This window comes from Acanthopagrus latus, chromosome 22 (assembly GCF_904848185.1).
Source record: "Acanthopagrus latus isolate v.2019 chromosome 22, fAcaLat1.1, whole genome shotgun sequence".
NCBI classification, from domain to species: domain Eukaryota; kingdom Metazoa; phylum Chordata; class Actinopteri; order Spariformes; family Sparidae; genus Acanthopagrus; species Acanthopagrus latus.
The window spans coordinates 9,193,387-9,220,036 of NC_051060.1; the positions used below are offsets into that span (position 1 = coordinate 9,193,387).

General features: G+C 42.5%; 1 protein-coding gene across 3 annotated transcripts; it reads right to left on the bottom strand.

The window, feature by feature from the left end:
* Positions 1 to 1,644: 1,644 nt before the first annotated feature.
* LOC119012660 (kinesin-like protein KIF3C) lies at positions 1,645 to 26,650 on the bottom strand. 3 transcript variants are annotated; one of them, XM_037086678.1, is made up of 10 exons: positions 25,869 to 26,650; positions 24,576 to 25,729; positions 10,435 to 10,536; positions 9,846 to 9,968; positions 9,641 to 9,649; positions 7,035 to 7,153; positions 6,266 to 6,382; positions 5,883 to 5,991; positions 5,578 to 5,723; positions 1,645 to 5,037 (listed from the first exon to the last, which is right to left on the bottom strand). In XM_037086678.1, exons 1-10 carry the CDS (start codon positions 25,945 to 25,947, stop codon positions 4,950 to 4,952), a joined length of 2,046 nt encoding a protein of 681 aa, XP_036942573.1. In that variant the 5' UTR covers positions 25,948 to 26,650; the 3' UTR covers positions 1,645 to 4,949. The 3 variants fall into 3 exon arrangements, with proteins under 3 accessions (XP_036942573.1, XP_036942570.1, XP_036942571.1); XM_037086675.1 differs by having other exon boundaries at positions 24,576 to 26,650; XM_037086676.1 differs by lacking the exon at positions 9,641 to 9,649 and having other exon boundaries at positions 24,576 to 26,646.

Below are 26,650 nucleotides of genomic sequence, written 5' to 3' on the forward strand. Positions count from 1 at the left end.
ACATATAAACAAAATAAAACTATAATATTTACTTGTGTAGAGTTCGGCTACATGAGCAGCTTAGTGGCACATTGCCTTCTCTGGAAGTTGGGATAAAACCTTTCTCTTGATGAATACTGAAAATTTCCAGTGGATACACAGCATTTTACAGGTGAGACTGAGCTTTGAGCGGGTGAAGAAGCTGTATAATCGTCCTCGTACAGCAGAGGGCAGCATCAGCCCAGTTACAGTCCGCTGACTGTTGGCCTCAGTGTTGCTTCTCAACAGTATGGCTGCCTCAAAAAACAAGACCAATCACACTTTTCCCGGCTGAGATAAGTGTGCAGCAATGCAACATTTCCCTGCACAGCCTGCAAAGCTCGTAGAAGCTAGTGACCCACGAATCAATAAAAATGGAACCAAAATAATGAAAATAATGATGATAGGAGAACCTGGATGGATATGTGTGATCAGTGATGAGGGGAATGAGGTCGACAACAATATTAATTAATAATTTAATAACTGTAGTGGTTAATATTTGTATAATTATTTGAGTGTTTCTGAATTAAAAATGTACTCCCACTGTCCTTATAAAGCTGCTCTCTGCTCATTAAATATTAAATGTGGACAGGCGGGGGAGGAAGAAGAGATCTCTGTAAGGCCTTCTGATTAGACTCAGCCTGTAACAGTGAATTTATAGACGTGTGTGTGTGTGTGTGTGTGTGTGTGTGTCTACACATTATGGCTTTGGACCACGGTCATGGATTGAGCAGCAATAATAAGCTGACTTACCTGTTTTTGTATTTGTGTATTTTCACTTATTGTATTTCATGTTATACACTTATTTGAACAGCTGAATCATACAAGGCCTATATATGGAGGGTAGAGCTCCTAAGGGAATAAAACACCAGGAATCTAATGCCACCTTCACACAGTTAGTTAATTTATTCATCATTAAATCATTGAGTGAATTAGCATATGCGTGGCTACTTCCAGCTTCTCAAAGAAGGGGATTTGCTGCTTTCCTCTGTTTTATATCATTGGGAAAATGAATATTTACAATCATTTTTGGGCTCATAGCACAGCAGTGCTTTGAGCTACATGCTCACAACCACAATGCTAACAAGCAGATGTTTAGCATGCATAGTATTTAGCATGTTCACCATCCTACCTTAATAGCATTGCTAGTTAGCATGAAGTACAGCTGAAGCTGATTGGAAAGTTAACTGTTGTGAGGACAAATTAGTCTGAGCCAAGTATAAACCCAGCTTTTGGGGCATGGCCATTTTGGTTTTATCATATTTTGATGAGAGGGTGGAACTAACCGCTTGATTTACCTTGTTTTATAGCAATTTGTGTGTTAGCAGTTATTACAGTATGTTGTATTACTCCCTGTTTGGGATAATGTTGCAACTTTAGTTATTCTGTAATCCATAGCTACCAGTTTAAGATACTTTAGCAGCCAGTTGGTTGATTTCTGGAGCATTTTCTGATGTTGTGTTTGTCAGCTGGTCTGAGATGCAGGACTGTATCCAATGGGTATATGATAAAATGAAATGAAACTATGTGTAAATTGAGAGTTTACACATACACTGACCCAATAACCTCAATCAAATCTGATGCTATTGATTAGAGGAATTTAAACATGGCACATCAACCAGCAGGCGCTTGTGACGGTATCTTTATTACCTTTTTTTTTTTAAATCAGCCAGACATGAGCTCAGCCCGACTGGCCCACCATGTTACATACATACATATAGATACATGAAAACCCCCCCATCCCCATCCCATCACCCTTTACCAGCAGGTTACCATGGAAACAGGCTCGGTATCCACCTCCTCCACAGTCGCACTTCACTTCCTGATTGTCTCTGGATCCCTGCATCCATCCGTCCCCCTCCCCACGTCCTCCATCGGCATCCTCCCCCTCCCCCACAGCCCTCACACACTCACTCACACACACGTTTGTAGAATATTTTACAGCCCTGACACAGATGAGAATCAACGTACAAGGACGATTTCACAGGATAATATGACATATGTTTGTACATGAGAGGCAACACATAATTAATGGATATTTTGAAGCAGTAGAACTGATGGATGCGGCATTACACAGGCCGAATAAAACAGCAACATTTAACTGAGCAGTTTTCTGTATTGTGGACTAATTTCTCATTTTTAAATCAGTTTTTCAGTGTCTTCCCTGACAAAAAGCCCCCCGAAATGCTTGAGAACGTGTCCAAATGCATGCCCATCTTCTCCCGATTAAGCCCAACTCATTTTGCAGGAATGCACTTCAATTTGTGGCTCTTCTTTCACTTCAATAAAAGGTGCATGTATTTTAACCTCCATTTTTCAGCATGGACACGAACATCGTCACAAAGCCTCCGAGCTTTTAAAGTCACATTTTTTTTGGGGGGGGTAGCAAACTAGGTCAATTATGTACCCATGCACTAATGAGTAAACACATAAAATCCTCAGTGTGTGTCCGTAAATGGTGGAGACAGTGTTTGAAGTAGGTTAACACAGATTTAGGAATTCAATGAAAACAGCACTTTTTCACAGAATGAATTTAACTCTTTTCCCCTGGTTTTGTTTATGTCAGATCATTTTAGCAGGCGACTGCTCGAGCCAACATGCCAAATATTTTCTGCTTCTAGCTTATATTAGCAATAAATAATATAAGTGACTGCTGCTTTTCTCTTTTGGATGCAAGCGTCACCTGAAGCTCTTCAAGTATTGGACTTTTGGTCGGACAAAAGCAGCAATTCTGAGAGGTTACCTTGAGCTCTGGGAAATGTCAGACACTTATATTCTATTTTTTGACCGTCATCCTCTATTACTTCAGTGATTTTCTGGATTTATCCATCATTTGTTATATGAAAAATGTCCAAGATGACGTCCTCAGTTATCTTGTTTCGTCCACAGAATGATCCAGGTCTGACTTCTCAATGAATTTTTGCGAAACTTCCTTGCAAGTGATCAGATATTTTCGATGATATGGCTTGATGTTTAGGTCTTAACACATTTATACAGAGGGGGAGACAGTGTCATGTATAAAGTATTGTAAAAAAAAAAAAAAAAAAACCTCTTTAAAAAAGCAACAGAGCTGCTGCACATTAATGATCATAAATGTTCCTACACACAAGTAAAACACTACTCTGTGCTATCAGGAGGTTTCGCTGCAACTGGATCTCTGGCATCAATAATACAGTGATAATTAGTCAGCCTGACCCCCACTGTCTGCTCCTCTTAAACTCTAACAAGTAGCGAACCCTGTGACACTAAACTGTACACAGCCGACTGCAGACTGCTGTCCGAACCAGCCAGTGAGGTGCACTTTAACTCAGACAGCCAACAGTCTGTTACCAGGTGAACACGAACACATGAACAGAGACCGAAGGTGTATTCATTAACCAGAATGGTTCAAGAAGCTGCTGTGAGAATGGAGCTCAATTTAATCAAACAAGCTGTATATGACCAAATATATCATAAAAGTAACCATATCATTTGAGTTTTCTGTCATCATACATCAGAAAGTGTTTTGCTTGTTTGTTTCAGAGGGAGTATGGCCCCCAGCTACGGAAAATGTTTTTTGTTCGTTAAACTTCTGTTCCTTTGGCCAACAGTGAACTTTGCTCCTAATTATTATTTGCCCACAAATGTCGCAAGTGGAATTTTATCATTTCTTTTTGATATGGGGTTGTTTGAGGTGCTTATCCCCAGTGGGTGTATTACCTGCAGTAGGTGACCGCGTAGCAGCAGCAGGGAAGCTGATTATTTACGTTTATTAGCCGCCTAAAAGAAAAATATATATCTGTTTAGGTGTATGCTGTGTTTTGAAAACTTTTACTGCTGTACATTGGCGTCAAACAGCCCTTTCCTTTGACACTACATTCCACTTCTGGGTAGGAATATGAAAGCTGTGAGGTTGAGGGAATGTAGTTCCAATGTTGTTCCAAAGGAAGGCAGCAAAACGGTTTGCACACTTATACAGATCAATATATTTTTTTATCACTTTAAGATTTTTCATTGAAAATTCGTTTTGAGTTTGTTTTCCACCTGGAGTAGAAAGTTCAGTTTTTAGATATTAATGGGTAATAAGGTTGACATTATTTAATAAACCTGACCAAAATAAGACATCTAATGGTTCCTGACTTTAATGGCTATGCATTATGAATACAAATATCAGTAAATGTATTTTTAAAGTGTGACATGCCTCACTATTTTCATTATTTTAAGGCATTGCTTTTTTAAATCAAACAAGCACAATGATGCGACACAACAGGTACGATACAGGTCATCATACAGGTTTCAGAGCACCTCATCTGACCGGCAACATAATCACGACATTGTTTTCTACAGCCAACGTGAACATTAACCTTCATCCTCTATGAATTAATTTCAGTCTCCTCTTTTACACAGGAAACAGACCAAACCTGCCCCAAAAACCCAATGAAATATATACACTCATCTTACAGGCAATTCAAGCTGTCACAGTTAGAAACATAACATGGCAATCATACAGTCCAGTATATACAGATAACACACACACACACACACACACACACACACACACTCACACACGCACACACACGTGCACACAACAGTCTGGGCAGTACAGCACTGCAGCCAGTTGTTTTTCGAGGATGATCCGAGGCTCTTGGTCTCATACATGCAAGGAAGAAGAAGAGGTGTTCTGTTGAGTCTTCACATCCGTAGAACAGGAGGAACTGATGTTTTCTGAGGTTTATATCAGGTCCTTTAGTTTCCTGTCAAAAAAAAAAAATCACTTCCTTGTTTACGACTCTTAAATGACGTCCATCGCCTCTCGGGATGCAGTAGTATTTCGAAGTCTTTGAGAGGATCACTGGCCAAAAAGGGGACGAGGAGAAGAAGAGGAAGAGGAGGAAAGGGAGAAATACAATAAATTAAAACAAACAAAAAAAAAACCTCTCTCCACTTAGGTTTTACTGTGCCGCCATGGGTGTGGCAGTGTGGCACGCCGCCAGGGAAACATTAGAAGAAGAGGAGGTGATGGATTTTGGGGTCTGACACCTGCAGCAACAAAAAAAAAACAAAAAAAAAACAAGAAGCGGCAGAAATAAGAATCAAAATGTGGATCATGTATAATCTCAAACTTTACATCCAGTTTAGACGCAGGTTAATAAGATTACTCAGCAACACTGAGATTACAGGCTGCTCAGCAAATGAGAGATACAGTAAACCATCAGATTAGGACCGCCTAGACAGGGTGTGGCTAATCCTGAATAATCTCATTTAGAGACGTGCTGACTCCGAACCATTTACACCAGTCAGGCAAAACGCCAGTAAAAGCAGGACAAGACTAAATCAGTACTTAAAGTGAAGCGGTACAGCCAATACTGGAGTTTTGACACATTTTCAATGCCTTAAATTAGCTTTTTATTTGATTTTGGAAGTTTAATCAAGAAAAATAGGCTTCAAAATGCCCTGAAAAGTAGCCTAGAGACCATTTCTGTACTACTATTTCTATATGCAAACATGCCAACATATGCAGCGTTACTTTATCTCAACATATCTCAGTCAGGATCTGGTTCAGGGTTTTTCCAGGCTCACCAGGATCGAGACTTGCGGACGCCTCTGTCCTTGGTGGGCGAGCTGTCCACGGAGTGACTTTGGTTCAGCTCCGCCTCCGCCGAGCGATCCAGTGAGGCGGTGTTTGGGGGAGTCATGTCGAGCTCCAGAAACATGATGTTCTCAGCCTGAAGACAGACGGATGATCCGTTTAGGTAAAGGTGCTTCATGCAGTACATTTTGCGGCGCGAGGGTGAATGTTTTAGCCTTGGCTTTGTTAGCTTTCACCACAAAGTTTCCCATTCAGCAGAACTCCTCCTGTAACACACTCACACACGCACACTTACCCTGTATCTGGAGTGAGCTCCCATCGCTATGGCAACCCTGGCGTACTGGCTGATTGGCCGTTTGTATCCGACTGCAGATGTCGGCCTTTTCTTCATCTGCGAGGATTTGCTGAACAGAGGGAGGGTGGAGGATCAATGAGAAACAAGCAAACCAAAAATCTGAAATCAAATCACTACTGTAAGTCTAAATGAAGCTCCAGGATTGATATGATCTACAAGCTTTCTCTTTTTTTTCTACAATATTGGCAGTGGAGGAAGACAACAGAAGAAGAGCGGGTGACACAGAGAGCACAAACGTCAAAAGGTCATGAGCCCCGACATTTTTAAGTTCATTATTTCCACCTGAATCGGCCTGAATCCCAACATCTGAAACCCACACTGACCTTTCAGCAGGAACTAGAGGCTGAAACTTCCACTGATCCTCCTCGGGGTCAAAGGTCAGCCTGTTCATGATCTTATTCTTCTCCTCTGGAGGGATGAAGTTCTCTATGATCAGATACCTGCAGGTACACAATGCAAAGGGTTAGTCTGAGGTCGTATCAGGAACAAATACTCAGAGAGGATTGAGTCTGCAGATTATTATGGTGTCTGAATCGTCTGCACTTTTTCTCTTTTCTTATATGTTTAAGCACCTAGATAACATAGAGTGACACTAAAATTTAACAGCTGTATTTGGCAGTAGACGTTTTAAATTGTCAAACACATATGCAACAAATAACATTTATCGCTGCATTGTACCATAGCTAGTCTCTCACAGTCAGACCCCAGGGCACCCGGACTTGTTGTCTTTTTGCCTGTTTTATGGCTTTTACTCCTTTTACTTTGGCTTTTTGTGTTTTTACATTTTCTGGTATGCCTCCTTTTGTCTTTAAACATGCTATGAAAATAAAGTTTGTTGTTGTTATTTTGGCACTATTACATGCCATTATGCAAATGACATTATGTTGACAAAAAGCTAGAAAATGAAGTTTTGTCGAGTGTGAAGTTCCGGCTCACAGATTTCATTCCTTAACCCCAAACATCTCAGCCTCTCCCGGCGTTCAGATAATGATCTTCATGTGAAGGGTGTTTGCATCTGATGTGAGCGCTCTCTCTGTGTTTGCTGAACCGTCCGGGCATATTCACTGTTTCTGCTGACTCCTCGGTACTCACTTGAATTTGAGCTCTCTGGTGAGCTCGTTCTGGGTTTGCTCCAGTTCCTGTCGGCTCCTCACGTGCTCGTCGTTCACGTCCTGGATCTCCGCTTTGATGCACTGGAGCTTGGCATACAGCTACGAGGAGAGAGAGAGAGAGAGAGGGAGAGAGAGGGAGGGAGAGAGAAGCAAACAGAGTGGGTGAGGAGGAGAGATGTCGCCCGGCGCAGTGTGCTCACTGATGAACTGGTCTCCGGCTCGCTGGGGCTTGGTTGCCCATAGCAACAGCACTGGAGGCACTGGTGTCGGGAGAAAAGGGCAGCCAATAGGAGCCTGGCAACACAGCAGCCCTCCCTCTCTCCGGTTCATTCCTCCTCTTTCCTCCTGCGCTCCCGAGCTTCCACACTGTTCATTCTTTGACTGCCCGGGCTCTAAACAAGTAGGCTAATCCTGACTTTAGCCCTGGTGTAGTTATCCTGAAAGATGACACTGCAGTTCACAAACTGTATGATGTGAAGGCTTATTTTCTGGTAACAAAAATAATGCTCGAAATTGGATTTAAAGCTTAAAGTTGCAATTTTTTGAAAGGGAATTCCATGTTCACAAACACAGCATTGCAGAGTAATAAAGCACAAGGGCATGATGCTGCAAAACCCAGGGGTATCTCTATAAAGGTTTTAAAAGATGACTTCTACTGTGAGCAAGTTTTCTTCTTCACTCAGAGTTTACCGTCGGCTGAAAACGGTCAGTGCAGCTGTTCTCCAAAGTGCCTCCTGAAGTATTTTACACCAAACTGCTGCTTTCACACCAAAAAGAATTGGGAGCTCCTGATTCCTGTTCACACCGACTTCTTTCAAACAACCCAAGAGCAGAAAAAACATGAAGTGAACAGGAAGTCGGACAGGTGACTCTTTGATTCACCAGTTATCATGATGACCCACGTGGGGCACTGGCAGTAGTTTGTGAAGCACTTAAAAGCTTCTGATGTGTATTCATGTTCTGCGGTGTCACACAGAGCCACCGAAGAAATAACTGATTACCAGACAGCAAACCGAAAAATTTGTTACTTGTTAAATTAAATTACTTGTTAACATGAAATGATTTTTACATTTTTTACTTACTTACCTATTTAGCTCAGCATTTTTGCGATTCACTTCATTTTAATCCAACATTCTCGTCTGGTTTTATTTCCCATCGTGTTCTTATTTGTTGTTTTTATTTTGCGTTATAGTTTTATCATATTGTGGTTGCATTGTATTTTTAATATGTTTTGCAGATTTCTCAGAAGAAAAAGAACCGCATGAATTAATTTTTTTGTGGCTTTTTGAGGTGTGTGTGTGTAAGTAACACACAATTCATAAATATCATGATATCCTGTAAATAATCCAGATCATGTTAAAGGTGCAGTATGTGAGGATTCTAGTTGATTGGAAGTTACAAAAGAGATCAGCTGAATGTGAAGAAAAAACAGTGTTGACCTCATCATGACCCAGCCGGCTCCGGCCCCGTCCCGGTCTACAGCTCCTCTGCTAGCAGCTGAAACACCAACACGTCTGGACGGACCGCTAGCTGCACGGCTAACTGAGCTAACGGCAGATACAGTTAGCAGCAGTTTGAGGCTACTTCAATTATATAATGCCCAATTATTTGTTTTGAGCATAAATCCGACAAGTGGATTGTCTTGTCTTCTTATGTATGTCATACATACATACATACACACTTCTTACATACTGCACCTTTAAAGCATTTCCGTTTCTTTGTGTTCTGGCTTTGTCATAGAGGGTGGCGGGAATGCATCTTAACGCTGGTTCCCTCCTGCCATAACACAGAGAGAAGAAGAAGAATGGGAAGAGGACACAGTAACTAGCTAGCTTGCGACTACGGTGTGTTAGCTCCCCAGTGAGACAGTGCTGTTTGGATTCTGTGAAAAAATGACTTGGCTGCATTATTGTTTAAGAAGAATTACCAATAGTCCCAACAGTATTGTTATCATGAATTCTTTCAGGCACGATAATCATTTCTAAAAAATGTGATATTCCCACCCTATCCCGAACTGATCCTGATCCTGTCTTGATCAATGCTCCACGACTATTATCAACCGCTTTGTTGCAACCGGAAAACGTCCTGCAGTAACCAGTTTTCAACTCAACACTGTTTTTTGGCCCTTAGTCTGTCTGAGCTTCGCAGGTTGTCCTCCTGAGCTCTGAAATCACAGTGTGGAAACTTCACATCTCAAACTCCCTTCTTTTCCTCGGAGAGGCGGCACCATGCAGTGAGAGGCGGGTAGATGGCACGCGTGGCGAGTTAGAGCATCAGGAGGGCAAAGATCATGAATCACACTGTCACCCACACTGACACAATGGCCTGTTCGGGGTTAGTCCTGCTGGACGTGCAGCGGATTGGGATGCGAGGCGAGCAGGGAGGGGGCAGGGGGGGGTTTGTCAGGTTTCAGAGTGTTGTTTTAGGGTTTTGCACTGAGGGGATTTAGGAGTGAGTTACTGGGAGATCCTGAAGGGAAACAGACTGAGAAAGTTAGCATGGAGAGCGTGAAGAGGCCCGGGACTGATAGAGAGTGACGGAGGGAGGGAGAGGTTCCAGGGAAGAGGAGGGGACGGCAGGACAAACCTTGAGATACTGGCCGAGGCGGGGGGGTCATTAGGGATCCAGGTCAAGGGACAAGGGGATCAGAGGGGTAAAGAGGGACATACTGGCATTAGGAACAGAAAACGATGTTGCACGTAAAAATATATGTTTGTTGTCATTATTCTGCTTTTCAAAAAGTGCCTTCTTTTTGTATTTGCGTCGTGAGCGGTATCGGTGCATCCTTTACCTTCTTGAGCTTCTTGGTCTTGGCTTCGACCTCCTGCTGCAGAGAAGTGAAGGTCTCTCTCAGCTCCAGAGTCTCTTCGTCCTGCACCAACATCTGCTGCTGAATCTCCCTCTCACTACACGTCTGAAAACATTCATCAAAATGTCACTTTTTGGGTTTTCAACAGCAACTACTCCCATCGCTGTTTTCCCTATGTATTTCGCAGGTCATCCTTAACTGTGAGGTCTGTTGATGGATAAAAACTGCACCTGAACTTCAGTATTTTCAGTATTTAATGCTGCAGTTAAAGGGAGAGGGTGTCTCTTCTTACTGTTACATAAGTACAACTGTATAAAGTTGGGAAAAAAATAGCTGAAATATAATAAAAATAAGCTGGTAGATTTCATCAATATCAGACTCAATATTAAAGGAACAGGAGTAAAAGCAAAACAAACAAATGTCCTTCTCGACTGGTTGAACTAACCCTCACCTTTTAGGAATATCTGACAGTGAAATAACTGCAGATTACTGTGATAACAGAAGGAAAACAAACTCTGTGCCATCTACGTCTCTAACACACACTGACACACACACACACACGCAGGTATACCTGGTCAGCGATCTCCTGCCTCTTCATCTCCAGCATCTTCTGCTGCTCATTGGTGTGATCGATGATGTTCTTTCCGCCGACCAGCAGCTTGCTCTCCATCGCCTGAGAGATACAAACGGATACCCAGATTCATATTTATGATCAAGAAGCTGCGTTGTTAATTCTTGTAGCAGTAACATGTCAATTAGTATTGGAAGTTTTTGTTTGTTTGTTTATTGTGTCTGAACCAAACTAACCAGGAATCCAACAAGGAAACATAATCAAACAAAAGGTTAGTGTTCATGTCGTGACTGACTGATTCAGTGGTAAATCTGTAGCTGAAAATACTAATCGAGAAAATATATCTAAATCTTTACATTGAGGGCAATGCTCAAGTTTCTTGAAGTCAAAGTGAGGTCATCAGGACATGTAACAGTTGGATCTTTGTGTGTGTGTGTGTGTGTGTGTGTGTGTGTGTGTGTGTGTGTGTGTGTTGTTGCTGTAGTCAGTGCAGACACTGTGCTGATGAGGCAGACTGATCTGGAAGTGAGCAGATTAACGTCCCCGCGATGACACCACGCCACAACAAGCTGAGCTCGGCTGAAACACTGTCGGGGCTTCAGACCTCAGGCATGAATCACATTCAGAAGTAGGCCGGAACAAAACGACAGTCTGTGCTTTCATGTCAACCTTCTTGTCGACTGATGTCTGATGTCTTTGGTTCTGGCTGATATATCCTGACTGATACTATTCCACAGACTGCCATGACATTCTGCTCAGATATTCATTGGCCTGAGAAGATGAATCATGCTGACTTTTCCTCTTGCTCTACCAGCAGGTCGCAGTTTCAACTTCAAGATTTATTCTTCAGTACGGCGGAACAAAGTTTACGTTCCCTTTATTGTATTTCATTATGTTTACAAGTCGTTCAGGCTGGGTTTGCATGGAGCCCACCCTGCGGACACGCTCACCAGCGCCAGCAACACAGACATGCCAGCGCACATGTATAAATGCTCAGGATGGCGTAGGTCAGTTGGGTAGTTAGTGCAACCATGAATCAGCTTATATCACACACCAGAAGGAGAGCTTGGTGGGTGACATGGAAGTTCCAGTAGTCCATTTCATCTCATTGCAACTTAAGTTTAGGCACAATATTGAGTTTCTTACTAATATGTGCAATTCATTTCTATTAATTCATCACAAAGCTTGTAACCAATTAGAATCATCACTGTGTTGACATTGTCAGTGGAAAGATGTTAGCACACTGAGGCTGACACTCACCCCAATGTTGTACCAAAAAAAGCGATAGACTACGTTTTTTTTTTCTTTTTTCTATATTTCTGTTTACTTTTTAAGAACTAGAGCACTTAATGAGTGAATTCCTACTCATAATTTCTACCTGTTCAAAATGAAATTCATAAATATCAAAATGCGCCTTTGAACTCTGATGAAGAATCGTTATCATTTCACACCTCAGGTTACAGCGCCTTTGGTTAGTGTGGAGAATAAAAGTGATGCAATCTGTGTCGAATGTGAACACACACACACACACACACACCATCACACATTCTCTGTCCTGTGGGACTGAAATCTAAAATGAACATAGAGAAGCAGGAAGAGCCAGAGACAAGAATCTAAGAATATTCAAAAAAAGAAGGAAGGAGGGGAAAGAGACAAAAAAGGGGCCTGAGAGGGGCAAGCAGGGGCCACGGTCATTTTGTATTGGCCACATTCCAGTCTCAGGACTTAATACAAAAAGACACTGTGTGTCAACAATGTGCAGCCTATACATTCCTTATTACATGCAGAAACACACACACACACACACACACACACTCAAACTCATACAGAGAGTACAGTGGAGTCCCTCAGAGACGATGCATCTGCAGCAGGTCTGTACAGAAAGCCTCTTTGTCTCGAGCTGTCTTTGTGTTCTCTCCGTATGTGTGCGTGTGTGTGTGACGTGTGTGACTGCCTGCTTTGCTGCTCTTTGTGTTTTGTCATATTCTTTCAGCTTCATTAAAGGGCTGATTCATGTCAGGGTGTCTCTCTCTCTCTCTCATGCATCCCATGTCTCCTCTCCCCGATAGGCTGGTCTGATACAAATCCTTTACAGTCAGAGTCTATTGTGCAGGCAGCGAATGGGCTCGACACTTTAAATGTATCCACCAGGCACTTACCAAGCATGTGATGCTATCATCTGGTGAATAAAATGCATATTCATGTGTTAACTTCAGGGAAAGATCGGCCACGAGTCTCACTGGGTTCACGAAACTGTGTCAAAACCCCAATTACACCGATTCACAATCGCAGGGGCATCCAATTAAAATCAAACAATGCTCTGTTACACTGTACAGTACTAATGCCTGCGAGCATTGAGGTCATGAGAGGAAACAAGTCTTCCTCTGCACTAAATTTAAGTTGGCCGCTGAAGAATACATCTTTTATTTTGTTATTACTATTTATTATTTGTTATTATTTTATTGGGCCTCGCTTTGATAAAGTCTCCATCTTTTCAGTTTGGTGTGCCATTAGCTGGACATGAGGTGATTCTTTCGCTTTCTTTAACCACAGAGGTCATCCTGCAAAAAAAGAGGTCACTATCACTGCCATCAAACAGAAATCATGAGGTCCTCTCAGCCACAGGAGAACAAAGCCCCATTACCACAAAAGGATCTTTGTATGAGGAGGATTATGCTCTTGTTATTCAGTTAATAGAAGTTAATTAAATCAGTTGGAGTAACCACAACATAAAAAAACCCCCACAAACTGTATGTCATCATGTCATGTTCAGCGATTTCCTGTTTTATTTTGTGGTTCTCTCCCCATGTGTCATGTTTTACTTTCCACTTCCTGTCTTTGTGCTTCTTCTTGCTTTTTTCTAATGAACCTCCCTCAATCTTTGTCAGCTTGTATGTTTCCACACGTCAGTCATGTGTCTCCTGTGTTCTTCATATTCTATTCTGTTCCTCGTGTTCCAGTGTTCCCAGCGCTTTTTTGGTTTGTACCTTCTTTCTTTTTTTCTTATTTTATTGTACTTCTTAATTCTTGGATTTGCTGACACCCGAGTCCTCAGCTTTTGTTTCTTTTTGTTCCCAGCTTTTTGTCATCTTTCTTTTGAACCCTGCATTTTGTGGTCTTTATTAAAGCTCGCCTTTTGTTCATTTACCTGCCTGCCTCCTGTGTCTCGTGCTTGGGTCCCGTAACCATAACCAGTTTATCCCTCACAGTAGCAAACAAAAGTACATCTTTATCCTCTTAACTGTAGTGCTATTTATCCATCTAGATTATTTTTGTGTCAGTTTCCCAGTTTGGGAGATATCAGCCCTAGAGGTGTCTGCCTGGAACAAGATGGCACTCGACTTGTGAAGGAGGAGGCTAACAGCGATAGCTAATATTACAGGTCAGCTGAGGAGGCTATGAATGTTTATATCCAGCACTGTCACAAGCGTGAGCCTCTTGTTTCGGAGTAGTCGCATTTCCTTCTGCGCAGTGATATGCAAAGATAATAACTCATCCACGAAACTGCTAACAACAAGGTCTGTGGATCAACTTGAGTAAAGACACATTGCTGCTGACCTTTTTCAATGTATGTTTTTTTTTTTTTTTCTTTTGCACTTTGAGCACAACCAGCTGAGCATCATCTGGTTCAACTGAATTAGAGAGAACGCAAACATCTCCAAAACTCATCAACTCACACCAAAACAATCTGGATGGATGGCTTACACCACGGGTAAGAAGAAAAACACATATTTTTTCACTCTGGGGTGAACTGTCCCTTTAAGTTGGGTAAATGTGGAGTATAGTCTACAGAAAAAAAAAACTCTCATGTGAACCTTATATCCAAGAACTACCACTTCTAAATACTGTTTTAAGACCAACATGGAAGAGAGGTCCTTCAAGGGCTCCAAACTTTTACTCTAATTTATAACCTACTGCTGCGGAGGAAAACAATGTAATATGATTGAAAGCTACTAAATGCACCATGTGCTGAATTGTTTGTCAGCCGCTTTTTCCAAGGCCACGACTGAACTTTTGATCTCAGCTGTAATCCTTTATCTCACATTAGAGCTCACCATCTAGAAAGAAAATCAAATCATCCTGAAATGTACTCCAGTCACGGTGTCATGAGTTGCCCTGGCAGATCTCCAGGACATCGTGTCTTTAATGTTCAGGTCGAGCTTTTCTCACATCTGAGCCGATGTGACGGAGGTGACGATGAAAAGAAGACATGAGAGCAGGAGGAGGACGAGGAGGAAGAGGAGGAGCGATGACTCAGTGAGGAGTCCGAATAGCCTTCAGTCACATGAGACACGAGTCACTTGTCATTCGACTGTTTCCACAGGTTGAGATTTCAGTTACACACACACGCAGATGCCATCAGGATGTGTGTGTGTGTGTTTGTGTTTGCTTAAGAAAGATTTCCAGATTGGAAAGTAGACAGGCCTTATTCACCTCAAGTCTCATATAATAAGAAATTGATGTATTTGTCCCACAGTGGAGATACTGAATGTGTATTAGATCAGAGCACGGAATAGCAAAAATGGAGGGCATCAATTAAGATAGTTACAATAAATGAGTAAAACATTAAATCAACAATATGAATAAAATATAAATCTTTGAATATAATAACATTATTGGACATTGGACTATGTAAGTGTCAATAACAGCTTAAAGGGAATTGCTTTCCTCAGAATTACCAAGTAAAGTAGACTTTTAAATTTAAATTGACCGAGCTAAAAAAATTCAACTTCAACTTAAAAATCATGAGTCTCCTTCACTTGATAATTTTGAGATTTCATCGATTTTTTTAAAGCGAAATCACCTCGTCAGATTTTACAATGTAGCTGCAAAAAAGCACAGATAACTGTAAGTTAGTGTGCAGTTGTTTGCTAATAAGCGCATAATAAGTCACGTATAAGTCCTAATAAACTAATAAAAAAGCAGAGTAATAAACTGTGAACAGGTGTCTTATAAGCACAAGGACTTAGAGGGTGTTAATATCAGTTAACACTTACAGCAAGGAACTTATTTAACAAAGAGGAAAAGAAAGCGTCTAATTTCCCAAGCGTCAGTTTTCCTGGACCTTGTGAGTGGACTTGTGTGTGTCTGTGTATAATCTGCCTGTAAGTGTGTGCTCAAATTCTTTAAGCTGTGACCGATCTGATTTCCTGATGGGAAAGGGACTGGGAAGCGTCGCATATTGAGCCGGCTCATCCGCCATCAAGCAAGCCAATCGCAGGGAGGCGGGGGCCTGCTCGGAGCGGCCGGGATATAAATACAATGTGACGACATCGGCTCGCTTGTGTGCGGCGGATAGACAGAAAGCTGAAGAAGAAGAGAAGGAAGACGGGGGCCACTGAGCAGGAGTGACCGAGGCAGGAAAAACAAGGCAGAACAAAGGTCAGAGCATCTCTGAGAATCTGCTGCACATCAGTCCCGATCGATGTAAAAAACCACTTAAGGAGCCACGACTTGAAGCCTAAAACCTCATTACACTTCACTCACTGTCAGTCATCTCCTGCTTCTACCGAACACATGAGGCAGAGCCAGTAACTGACGTGCGATCAGCACAAACAGATCCTCCTTGTGCTCCACAGCCTCTGAGACTGACTGAATGAATGAATCCTTTTCAAATTAATCAAATTAGCTAATATGTTCCGGCAAAATGCATTTTTCTCAAAGGATGAAATCACAGTGCATGTTTTCTCTATTCCTTATGATTTTATCTTAATGGACCATTTACAATATGCACATTTGGTCTTGGGAAAATGTCTTTTTGGGGCCCCAGTGAATCATACGACGATGTAATTAGAGGTTCTGGACTTTAAGTCTTCCACCGATCGAGCCGGCTAACTCCCGGATTAGTGCCTGACTGTTTCGTGTGGCTCTTCTAGACCTGCCTAATTTAGACCAAACAGCTCGAATTATTACGGTGAAATAACTCTTTCCACATCCAAAGATGCCGCAGCCATTTGTAATGTAACGTAATGAAACAATGTAAGCTTATGTGAAAGAATCTTTTCGGGGCAGCACGTGACGATGTAATTACACGGCTTGGTCACTACATAAACTGGCTTCAGGGCCTGGTGCTCTTCCTGGGGGCTCGATCTGAACCTCCTGTGGCCAGTCAGGTTGCACTGTGGGCAATGTAGGCAGTAGGATTTGGTTTTCTGATTCTTCTTACTTGATTTTGACCTTTTTAAAACTGTCCATCGTCGAGTCCAAAGATACGATTTACCTGTAATTAGAAGTTTTTACACAGCTTGACATTTTCTAAATTAATTACTGAAATGGTCTAGTATCGTTTTGTATATTTCATGAGGCTACGGTTGTTGCATTAGCAAAATATTACATCACTTGTCCATCCGAAATGCTTATTTTCACTTTCTGTGTCTCAGAGGATAAACACACATACACAAGGTGTTCAATCATCATCATCTCTGTTTGTTTGTCTCCTCGTGTGAGAGAAAGAGGAGAGTGCTCTATACAAGAAATGTCTCTGCTTCCTCCACAGATCCCATGATTGGATGCTCAGCTCACAAACACACGCACACAAACACACACACATGCAAACACACACACATGTACAAACACACATGGACACACACAGAGTTGATTCATCAATATTTCAGTGATGCAGGCTTCCATGCTGAAAGATGGAGAGCGGTGATGAGCACACACACACACACACACACACACACACACACACACACACACACACACACACAGACAAACACACACTCACACACGCACATGCACCTCCCTCTCAGACTTTTTCCCCTAATTAGGCAGGCAGGAAGGCCGATGCATAAACAGGAAACAGTCATTCTATCCATGATGCTATGCGTGTGCGTGTGTGTGCGTGTGCACGTGCATGTGTGTGTGCGTGAGTTTTCTGCTATATTTCCCATGAGGCAGTGGGCATTGTAGTGACCGCACATTCTGATTGGTTGAACTTCAGCTGGCAGGATGTAGGAAAGACCTTAATGCACAGTCCATGCCATTTCCTCTGATAACAAAAGTGACTGGAAGAGGCATTCGTGGTCGGGCAGAATATAGTAATTGTTTTTCATTTGAAAGACTGAATTATCCTCCTGCACCAGGCTGAGTTACCCTCCTCTGTTTGCTCTAAAGTCTGACGAGGCCACAACTACGTCAGGCTTCGAACAAAAGAGATCACAGGATCAAAAGAGTCGCAGAGAAGTAGCTCAGTGTTTCCCACACCCAGAGTTTATTGTCGGCCTCGTTCTTGAGAGTTGTCTGTCTGTGCTGATTCCCCCCCAAAAAAGACTTAAAATTCCCCAATATTTGTTTTTCTGGGAAGCTCTACGAAGGCATTTTCAGGAACTGAAGAAAATTGCTAAACATAGAAGCAGACGGGGCAGAATGAGGGCAACTAAGGATCGAAGAAAACGTTGAGAATTCTTAAAATAACCCCGTGGTAAAAGTGAAACACCTCGGCTCAGATTGGGGACAGAGAAGTAGGCAGAGAAACAGATTAGCTGAAGGAGAGTGAAATGAAGACACAAGACAGTGTTTCTCCAAATTGTAGCATCAAATCAACATTGGCAACAGAATATACTCCTGATGCGAGTAACAAAATAAAAGCGTGTGTCCGGATCTGAAGTTGTAGCTTTATAAGACAGTTTTTAAAAATGTGAGAGATAGATAGACAGATGTATGTGATGTGGAGCAGAGAGTGAGACGGTAAGAAGAAGAAGAAGAAGAAGAAGGGAGATGTTGCAGTTGTGACCCAGAAAAAGTGGATCTAAGAATAGTCCACTGGAGGGAGGAACACAGCAGCCTCCTTTATGAGAACCTGCTGCTCAGCACGAAGCGCTCCACACTGACTGCACCCATACCTCGCTGTTTCATAACAGCAGTGTGCTGTGTAATGGCTGGTAAAACATCTGACTCAAGAGCAGAGTTTCCATTAATAAAAATAGTACGAGAGGATTTCAAAGTCCCGGAAAAATGGGAGAAATAACCGCTCTGTACACAAATGCACTCCTACATCACTGGGACACGTGGATACATTTTCTTCTACAAAAACAAAAGAATATTGTCTCAGAATCAAGAGATTTTTTCGTGAGGGAGTCTGGGAATTTTCTCCTCCTTATATGCTGAATTCACAAGAAGGCTTGAATGATTTTGAAAGCTCTCTAAAAGTGTTTTGCAAGATTTGTTAATTTTCTCCTCAAGCAGCAACTCTAAAAAATCAAGCACTTTGTAAAGGGAGTCTGGTGACATTGCGGTCACCTGTTCGATGGTCAGCTGAAACGTATGTGTTCTCACAAACAGCAGCTGCTAACATCAGTTTATGGCGTGACAACATGATGATAAGTCATTCTTAAAACAAGGAGCTGAATGGTGCATTGGAATATCAACAAATATATTTAAATGGCACGATATCTATTTATAACATCATTAACAGAAGCTGAGAATTTAGATTTCTGCTCCTAATAGAGTATCTTCACAGTGTGGTGTTGGTGCTTTAGCTCTGAATACTGGACCTCCTCCCCCATTACAGTAAAGGATGTAAATCAAAGCTGGTGGCACCTCCAGCAGGGCAGACAACAGCTACGCCAACAGTTGCGCCAACATTACAACACAGTTCACAGATGGAGCGCTGCACCTCGGAGGCCGGTTAGCTCACGGCACCCTGCAGAAGCACCAGCTGACCCAACATACTTTCACAAGGCTCGTCCCTGACCCACTTACATTTGTTGACGTGTGGATGTGTGTGTGGGTGAGAGGGGGCATCAGAGAGGGAGACGGAGAGGAAATGGGAGAAGGGTCTCGGCAGCCGATGCAATCCAATGTTATCTATAATTGGTTATTCCCGAGCTGTTTTCCACCATGTTTCCAGTCTCTCTCTCTCGCTCTGTGAGTCTGCCTCTCTGCCTAGCAACCTCTCTCTCATTGGCTATCAGAGCAGAGAAAAATGGAACCTTGAGGCCACATTCGGCGATTGGTGGGCTAATATCAGTCTCAGCCAATCACAGGGAAGCAGGGACGGGGTCTGCTATAACTGGCTGATTGATTAGACATGAAGCCTTACTCCATCACAGAACTGTCACAGGAGCTTAAAAGGCAGTTGAATGATGGAATATTGTTTTGTAGCATCATAGGGCAATTAAAGTAGCATGAATACTTCTTAAAATTTTAAAGTAATGCTGTAGAGGGATTTATATGAGCTAAAAGTCTTTACATCCTTACTTGAGACTTAGGCCAAATGACTTGAGTCACATGTCAGTTATAAAGTACAAATTCGTCCCAAAGGAAAAGATTCAATCAGCAAATGAAGGAAATGACTAAATAATTAACCAACAAAAAGGAAAATCTTCTGGTGAATCCTCCTCTCCTGATCAATACCATCAAAGTGTCAGGCTCAGTGGAGGTTATCCTGTAATTGAGTTACAGACGATCTTTCCATCAGACGCTCTCTTCATTTACTTTCCTATGTATCTTATAATATAGTCTGGCTGTTATGTCCCTGCCTTGGAAGTATCTAGACATGATACAATGTTGTGTCAAAATTTGTCCAGGTTGCACAAAGAAAGAAATATCTCCATGTTTAATGTTTTCCCGAATTAATAAGTTTCTTCAAACGCAAACTTGAAAACTTTTGCAATTTTTTTAAGGGAATCTGGGGACTTTTGCCACAGGTCTTCAAAAAGTAGACTTTACTGGTTAGTGTTAGCTGAATTTGAAAGATTTGGCATGCTTTGCATCAACAAAATGTCTTCTTTCGTGAATTTTGTGTAAAAGGTTAAATCAGTTGGAACAGTGCGTTCAAATAGTTGCTGAAAGGTAAGGCGCAGGTAAGACTGTAGCGAAGTCTGTTAAGTTTCTCCTCATGCAACAAACTCTTGAAATCATGTGTTTTGCCAAGGGTGTCTGGATATTGCGGTTAATAGTTCAGTGGTTGGGTCACTTGAAACTGTGTGTTCACACACATCTGCTGCGTACATTGGCAGGTTAAGAAAGTCCCAACATCGCCTGTGATCTTAACATGTGACGTGTTCCTTGTTAATCTGTTCTTCCCCTCAGTGTGCACTCCGAAAACGATTCTTTACTTTGGAGGGCAAACGTTACGCACACTGGGGTATATTGTGCATTTGTTTGGGACTATTTTCAGTGGCGGATTTGTACACATTTGACGATCTAGTGAGGATTTACAGCAGCAGGAGGGTGTTATAAGGTTTTAACTCATAAACTACAGCAGCCCTGTTCATCACACTCAAGGGTCATATCACCAAGCGGATGTGATGTGCGTTTTTACTCGTTTTAGACAGTAATGTAGATAAAGTAGACCTTGGATACTTTGGGTAGACCTTGACTGCTTGCATCTTGGATCAAACAAATTAACATGTATCTCGAAGTAGTGCACTCGCAGCAGCTGACCGATGCATCAAAAGCAGGAAATACTTCTTGTCCTTAATCGTCTTCCTCCTCGGGGCAAAGAGGAGAAAGAAAATGTTGCTGATTCTCTGCGTTGACATCACTAAGCAGCCACCAAGTCAGCATCAAACACACACACACACACACACACACACAGACCCTCTGTCCTGTGTTGCGTGATCACTTATGCTTTAGCACAAAACAGTATTAGCTCCGCAGTGCTAGTAGCTCCGTGCTTCTGAGGACAGCGTGATGGGAGGAAATATGAGGTGCTCCACACAGGAACGTGCATGAAAGCAGGATATACATCAGCTCTGTCTCATGGGACAGTCCCACACCTCAGCAGACCTTCACTGAGAAAGAAAAATGACCATGTCCTACAGATCAGAGTGCTTACACGGCTTTTTAAAATGAGTCTACTGAGGGTTAGCACAACATTTTTGCTAATTTAAGCAATTTTAGTGCTTAGAGCTCTTTTGAGTGTATGTTGCAGTGTGCATTTATTACAACAACAACAAAAAACTATGGCAGTCATTTTCTTTTATCCTGCCATTCAAACCAAACCAAATAAATCCTTTATGTATTTATTTTATTCAGGATATACTGTGCATAGGCTATATACAAAAATATGCATGAGAAACCCAATCACGCATTTTTTGAATAAATATTGTAGTATGATCAATTATTGGCAAAATACCTTGCATTTATAGGTACAGTGCAAATCTATCTAAATCTATCATGAGCGTCATGAATACAATACAAGGATTGCTGAGCCTGAGCAAAGATAACGGGTGTAAATTAATTAATTCTAATGATGGATCATTACAATCCACTTTAAAGGCGTCTTGTTATCGGAAGGTCGCTGGTTCCCCTGGTCTGCATGTCAAAGTGTCCTTGGGCAAGATACTGAACCCCAAAACTGCTCCCAATGTGCTGGTCAGCACAAGTCGCCTTGGACAAAAGCGTCTGCTACATGCTCTAAACGTAAGTACAGAAATAAAAAACTCTGACGTATCAATAATCGTTTTAAAATCGATTTGTGAATGGCTGAGAGATTCCCACCCCTGACCGTCATGCACTGTGTAATATCAAGATCATGATGATATTACTTTTACTGAATTTTTGATTTTTCTCTCACACATAATGCCCTACACGGAAGATATTTATAGTCGCGGAGGCAAACCAATCATTCTGGCTACTGACTACAGCTTCAACAGACCAGAATGCACTGCAGCGGACTCAGGTATAACCGTAACCTTTTCTAAACGTAAAAGTCTCTCTCTGTTATTACAGCTGTCCTGTTGCTATCGTTCCCTCCACCTACACTGACTTTAAATTATCCACAGCTGAGTGCATCGAGTTGACGCCTCTGCTATGGGAGCTGTTAAAGGTACTCTGGTGAGGTTTTGAGGGAGAACTACACCAACATCACCAACAGAAAAAAAACAGAACACTCGCAGGGACTTTTCAACCTCAACGTGCCCTTCTATTGTTCCCGAATACGTGACACTGAAATATCTCTTCCCCTCCTCTCATTTCCTCACATCAGGGCCTCGGGCTCAGTAAACTGATCCAGCAGTGTCTCATGGTTGACGGTCCACGGTGCAGCTACGCTCAGTCATTCCGCACGGGTGACTTATTGACTGGATATGCCCATGAATCAGAGCAAGTAATTAATTCAGCTCTGACTCAGTCTCTGATTGCTGCCTGCGCGTGTTGGCGTGTGTGACAGGGCAGAGAGAGAGCTGACATTTTAAGCTACAGTGGTCACCCGCTCCTGCCTGGACATGTGAGACACTGCAGACTCTAGTGGAAGGGCAGCAGGTGTTTGCTGCTGATATTCCGCTGGGTGAAATGTCTACCGTATAATCACATACCTGGAGAGGATACAAATCTGTAGCAATATTCTATGCCCAAAACACTTCCAAATGTAAGGCTCAGTATAACTATAATAAACAAGGAGGGAAAAATTGTGTTTCTGCGTTTCATGTGTGTGACTTTTTCTTTTTTAGGAGGACATTTTTTCTTTGTTATTATGTGTCTAGTGTAGTAAACTATGCATTGGTTTGCTAGTAAAACAAAAGTTACTATATTGACCTAGAAATATATCTATTGCTTTTTTTCTCCATGTCAGGATCCAGTAAACACATTCGGTAATGCTGCCTTCAGTCATTACCCTCCAAGCTGCTCCAAGTTATCTTGTATTAGTAATAACCACTAATTATTTTAATCTTTATTTTATAGATTTTTATTTACAATTTAAATGTATTTACTGTTGTTAACTATTATTATTATTGTTTTCTATTTTATTAAAATTTTAAAATCAACATTTAGGTTTAATGTTAAATTTATCTTTTATCTTACTGCTTGTTTTCAGCTTTTATTCTTTACCTTTTGTTATAATCCTTTTATTACAATAAGTGTGCATTAGTCTCTACACCTGTTTTTGTTTTCTTAATATACTGGGTTTTTTCAATCACTTGAGTAGGACTTTGAATTGCATTTTTATTTGTCTGTAAGGCTATATAAATAAAGGTTGTTTGGTTGATTGACTGACTGATTGATTACGGGAGTGATGACTCAATCTGTCCAGAGTCGTTTGCATTGCATACCATAGGTGTTTCTAGCTGAGCTTGCTAATGTTAGCATGCTATATGACCTGTTTAGATTGACGGGCAAAGGAGATTATGTTGAATATGCTCAACACATCCAACCAGACAATTCATAAAATGCTGTTTAACAATGATCTAAACTGGATCTTAAATTAGATTTCACAAAATACCGCAAATAACAAAACATTTTGCTAAGTGACATTAGCTAGGTTAGCATCTTCAAACATTTTTCACTATTTCTAAACTGCATGAATACAACCAATTCAAAATAACCCCACATATTTCTTCTTTATGCATGTATAAATAAATAAAACACAGTATTAGGAACATGTAGAAAGTATCTGCTGGACTTCTGAGTCATAAAATCACCTGGATCGCTCATAGAACATGTGCACTAGAGACTTTTGCCGAACAAGCATGCTAACTTCTGAATTAGCGCCTGGCTCGCTTGTCTAGAGATAAAGCAATTTAATCATGCAGCACTTCTAAACTTTCCAAATCATATTTCGATACTGAAATGAGTCAATTGATTTGATCCATAGTTTTATAGCCCCTGCCTTTGTAACGTAAGCATATGAGAAAAAGTATTTTTGGGCCCCAGGGCATCACATGACGTTCTTATTAGTCTGGCCACGACGAAAATTGGCTTCTAATCCTTGTGCTCTTCTTCCTTCTGTGCAATGATGCGTAAAGAAAACATTACCTACATGAAACTGCTCACGACAAAGGCTGTGGATTACCTTCAGTAACCAGATCATGATTTCTGGATAGAGACTTTCTTGTTCACGTTTTTGAATGTATTTTCTTGGCACTTTGCACCACAATCCAGGTGCCATCTAGTTCCATTATAGTCAAGAGGAAGTAGACATCTCTATGGCTGATATCTCCAAGACTCTGCAACTCACACCACAATAATTAAATGATTTTGTTATGAACTCTTGGATGTCAGAAGTACATGGTTGTCTTTGTAAGGTGTAATTAGATATGAAGCTCCAAGAGTTAGCGTCTATAAAGTGCTTTACTAACAGATCATCAGATTATCACACATGATAATCTCCCAGACCACATGTCCTTAATCTGACTTCCTGGCTGTGTGAATGGAACAAAAGAATGAATGAATGAAGCCACTGGCGGGACTCTCACCTTGTACTTGGCGGTCAGTTGCTCGGTGGCTTCCTGCTCCTTCCTCAGATCTCCCATCATCCTTTCCTTCTCTCCCAGGAGCCTCTGCTTCTCTTCGGCCAGCATGAACTGATCTCCTCTGATCGCCTCCTTCTCCATCTCCAACCGCTGCTCCTCCAGCTTCACGTACTCCTCAGCCGCCTTCTCCACACCCTCCTCGTCCTCACCCTCCGTCTCTTCGTCTCCTTCTCTCTCCCAGGCCTCGCCGTCCACCTCCACCTGCTCCTTCTTCTGTTTGCTCCTCCACTTCCTGTGGTTGAGCTGGGCCCGGAGGCGAGCGATCTCTCTCTGGAACTCTCGCAGAAGAGCATCCTTGGGATCCTCGTTGACCCTTGGCTGGTTCTGGATGTTCTTGGCGCGGTTGGCGTAGCGGAGGGTGGTGAGGGTCTCATCGTAGTGCTGAGGGGCAGGACCTAAAGTGGCGACCATGACAGTCTTTGCATTCCCGCCTAAAGAGTCCTGCAAGAGCCTGGTCAGCTTGGAGTCCCGGTACGGCACATGGCTGCTTCGGCCATCAGCCAGTGCTGAGATCACGTTCCCAAGTGCTGATAATGAAAGGTTGATCTTGGCGGCTTCTTTCAGGCGCTCCCCCTGGACGCCTGTCTTGGCTTGCCGCTCGCTGCCAGCCAGATCCACAAGGTTGAGGCGTCCGACCCGGATGTGTTTCCTTCCGTCTGGTCCTGGCTGGCTGCACTCCACCGTGATCAGGAACAAGGCGTGGGACCGAGACGAGTGTTCGTTCATGTCCGTTGCCCCAACCGCCCTTGCCTGATTGCCCATGTTCATCACTTCCTCAATCTCCTTGATGCTCTTGCAGACGCAGGATGTGAGATCACGCACGTACACCCCTGACTCCGGACTCTCCCGGAGCTCCAGGGCTCTGGCATTGCCATGTTTGGGATCAAGGAGATCCCGGATCTCCTCCAGATAGATCTCGAGGTAGGACGCCCGCACCAGGTACTGCCTATCAGACTGCGAGCGAGAGATGTGCGTGAAGATGTGGTCAAACGCGTTGGGGATCACGCCGCGCTTCTCCGGATCCATCCATGCCCCCTGCATAGTGTAAGTCTTTCCAGTTCCGGTCTGGCCATACGCAAAGATGGTGCCATTGAACCCTGCAAGAACGGAATCTATGAGAGGTCGGACACTCTCGTCGTAGAGATCTCGCTGCTTGGAGTTTGCATCGTAAACTCCATCAAATGTGAATGTTTTCTGGGGCTCGCTGGCTGGTGCACGTGGGTTTCTGAGGATTACCTGTCCCAGCCGGAGGTCCATCTGGACGATGCCCCCTGCAGGCCCATTGGACACCTCTTTGTGGTTGAGAGGCCGGCATCGGACTACCACTTTCACTGACTCACTGCTCTTATTTTTTGACATGACTGCCTTCTCTTGTGTTCTCTGATTTATTTGATCTGAATAAAAACAAATATAAAAAGAGCTGAAAAGCCCGTGTGGTGCCTTTAATCAGCCTCCCGTCTGCCTCTGAATTGTGTAACCATTGAATCTTTAACCATTAATAACAAATTCAGTATGGCTTCTTGATCATATCATAACGGGAAACAGCTACAGTGCCTGTTAACAGAGACTCCTTTGATAACCAACACTAATAATGTGATGCCACTGTGTCTACAGGCTAATTTCCTTCGCTTATTGTCTGTAATATTAGCCCACAAACAGACAGACGGTCACCAGCTCTCACGCACTGGATCGACGCTCCATTGCAGACCCGCTACACGTCCAGATTCAGTCTCGGTAAGAAATGAAGAAATCCAACACTGCCGCCAGCAAAAAAAAAAAACAAAACAAAACAAAAAAACCCTTTAGGTCTCAGTCTCATGTCGTCCTGAACCAACACGCCCGGTAGATCCGCTACAGACCGCTGTCCGCATCCTCCTGTCCGCCGCTCATTGATGCTCCGAGCTGGATTTGCGGCTCTCGGTGTGTGCGGAGACACACACACACACACACACACACACACACACACACACACACACACACACACACACACACACACACACAGCTATTCAACCACCACA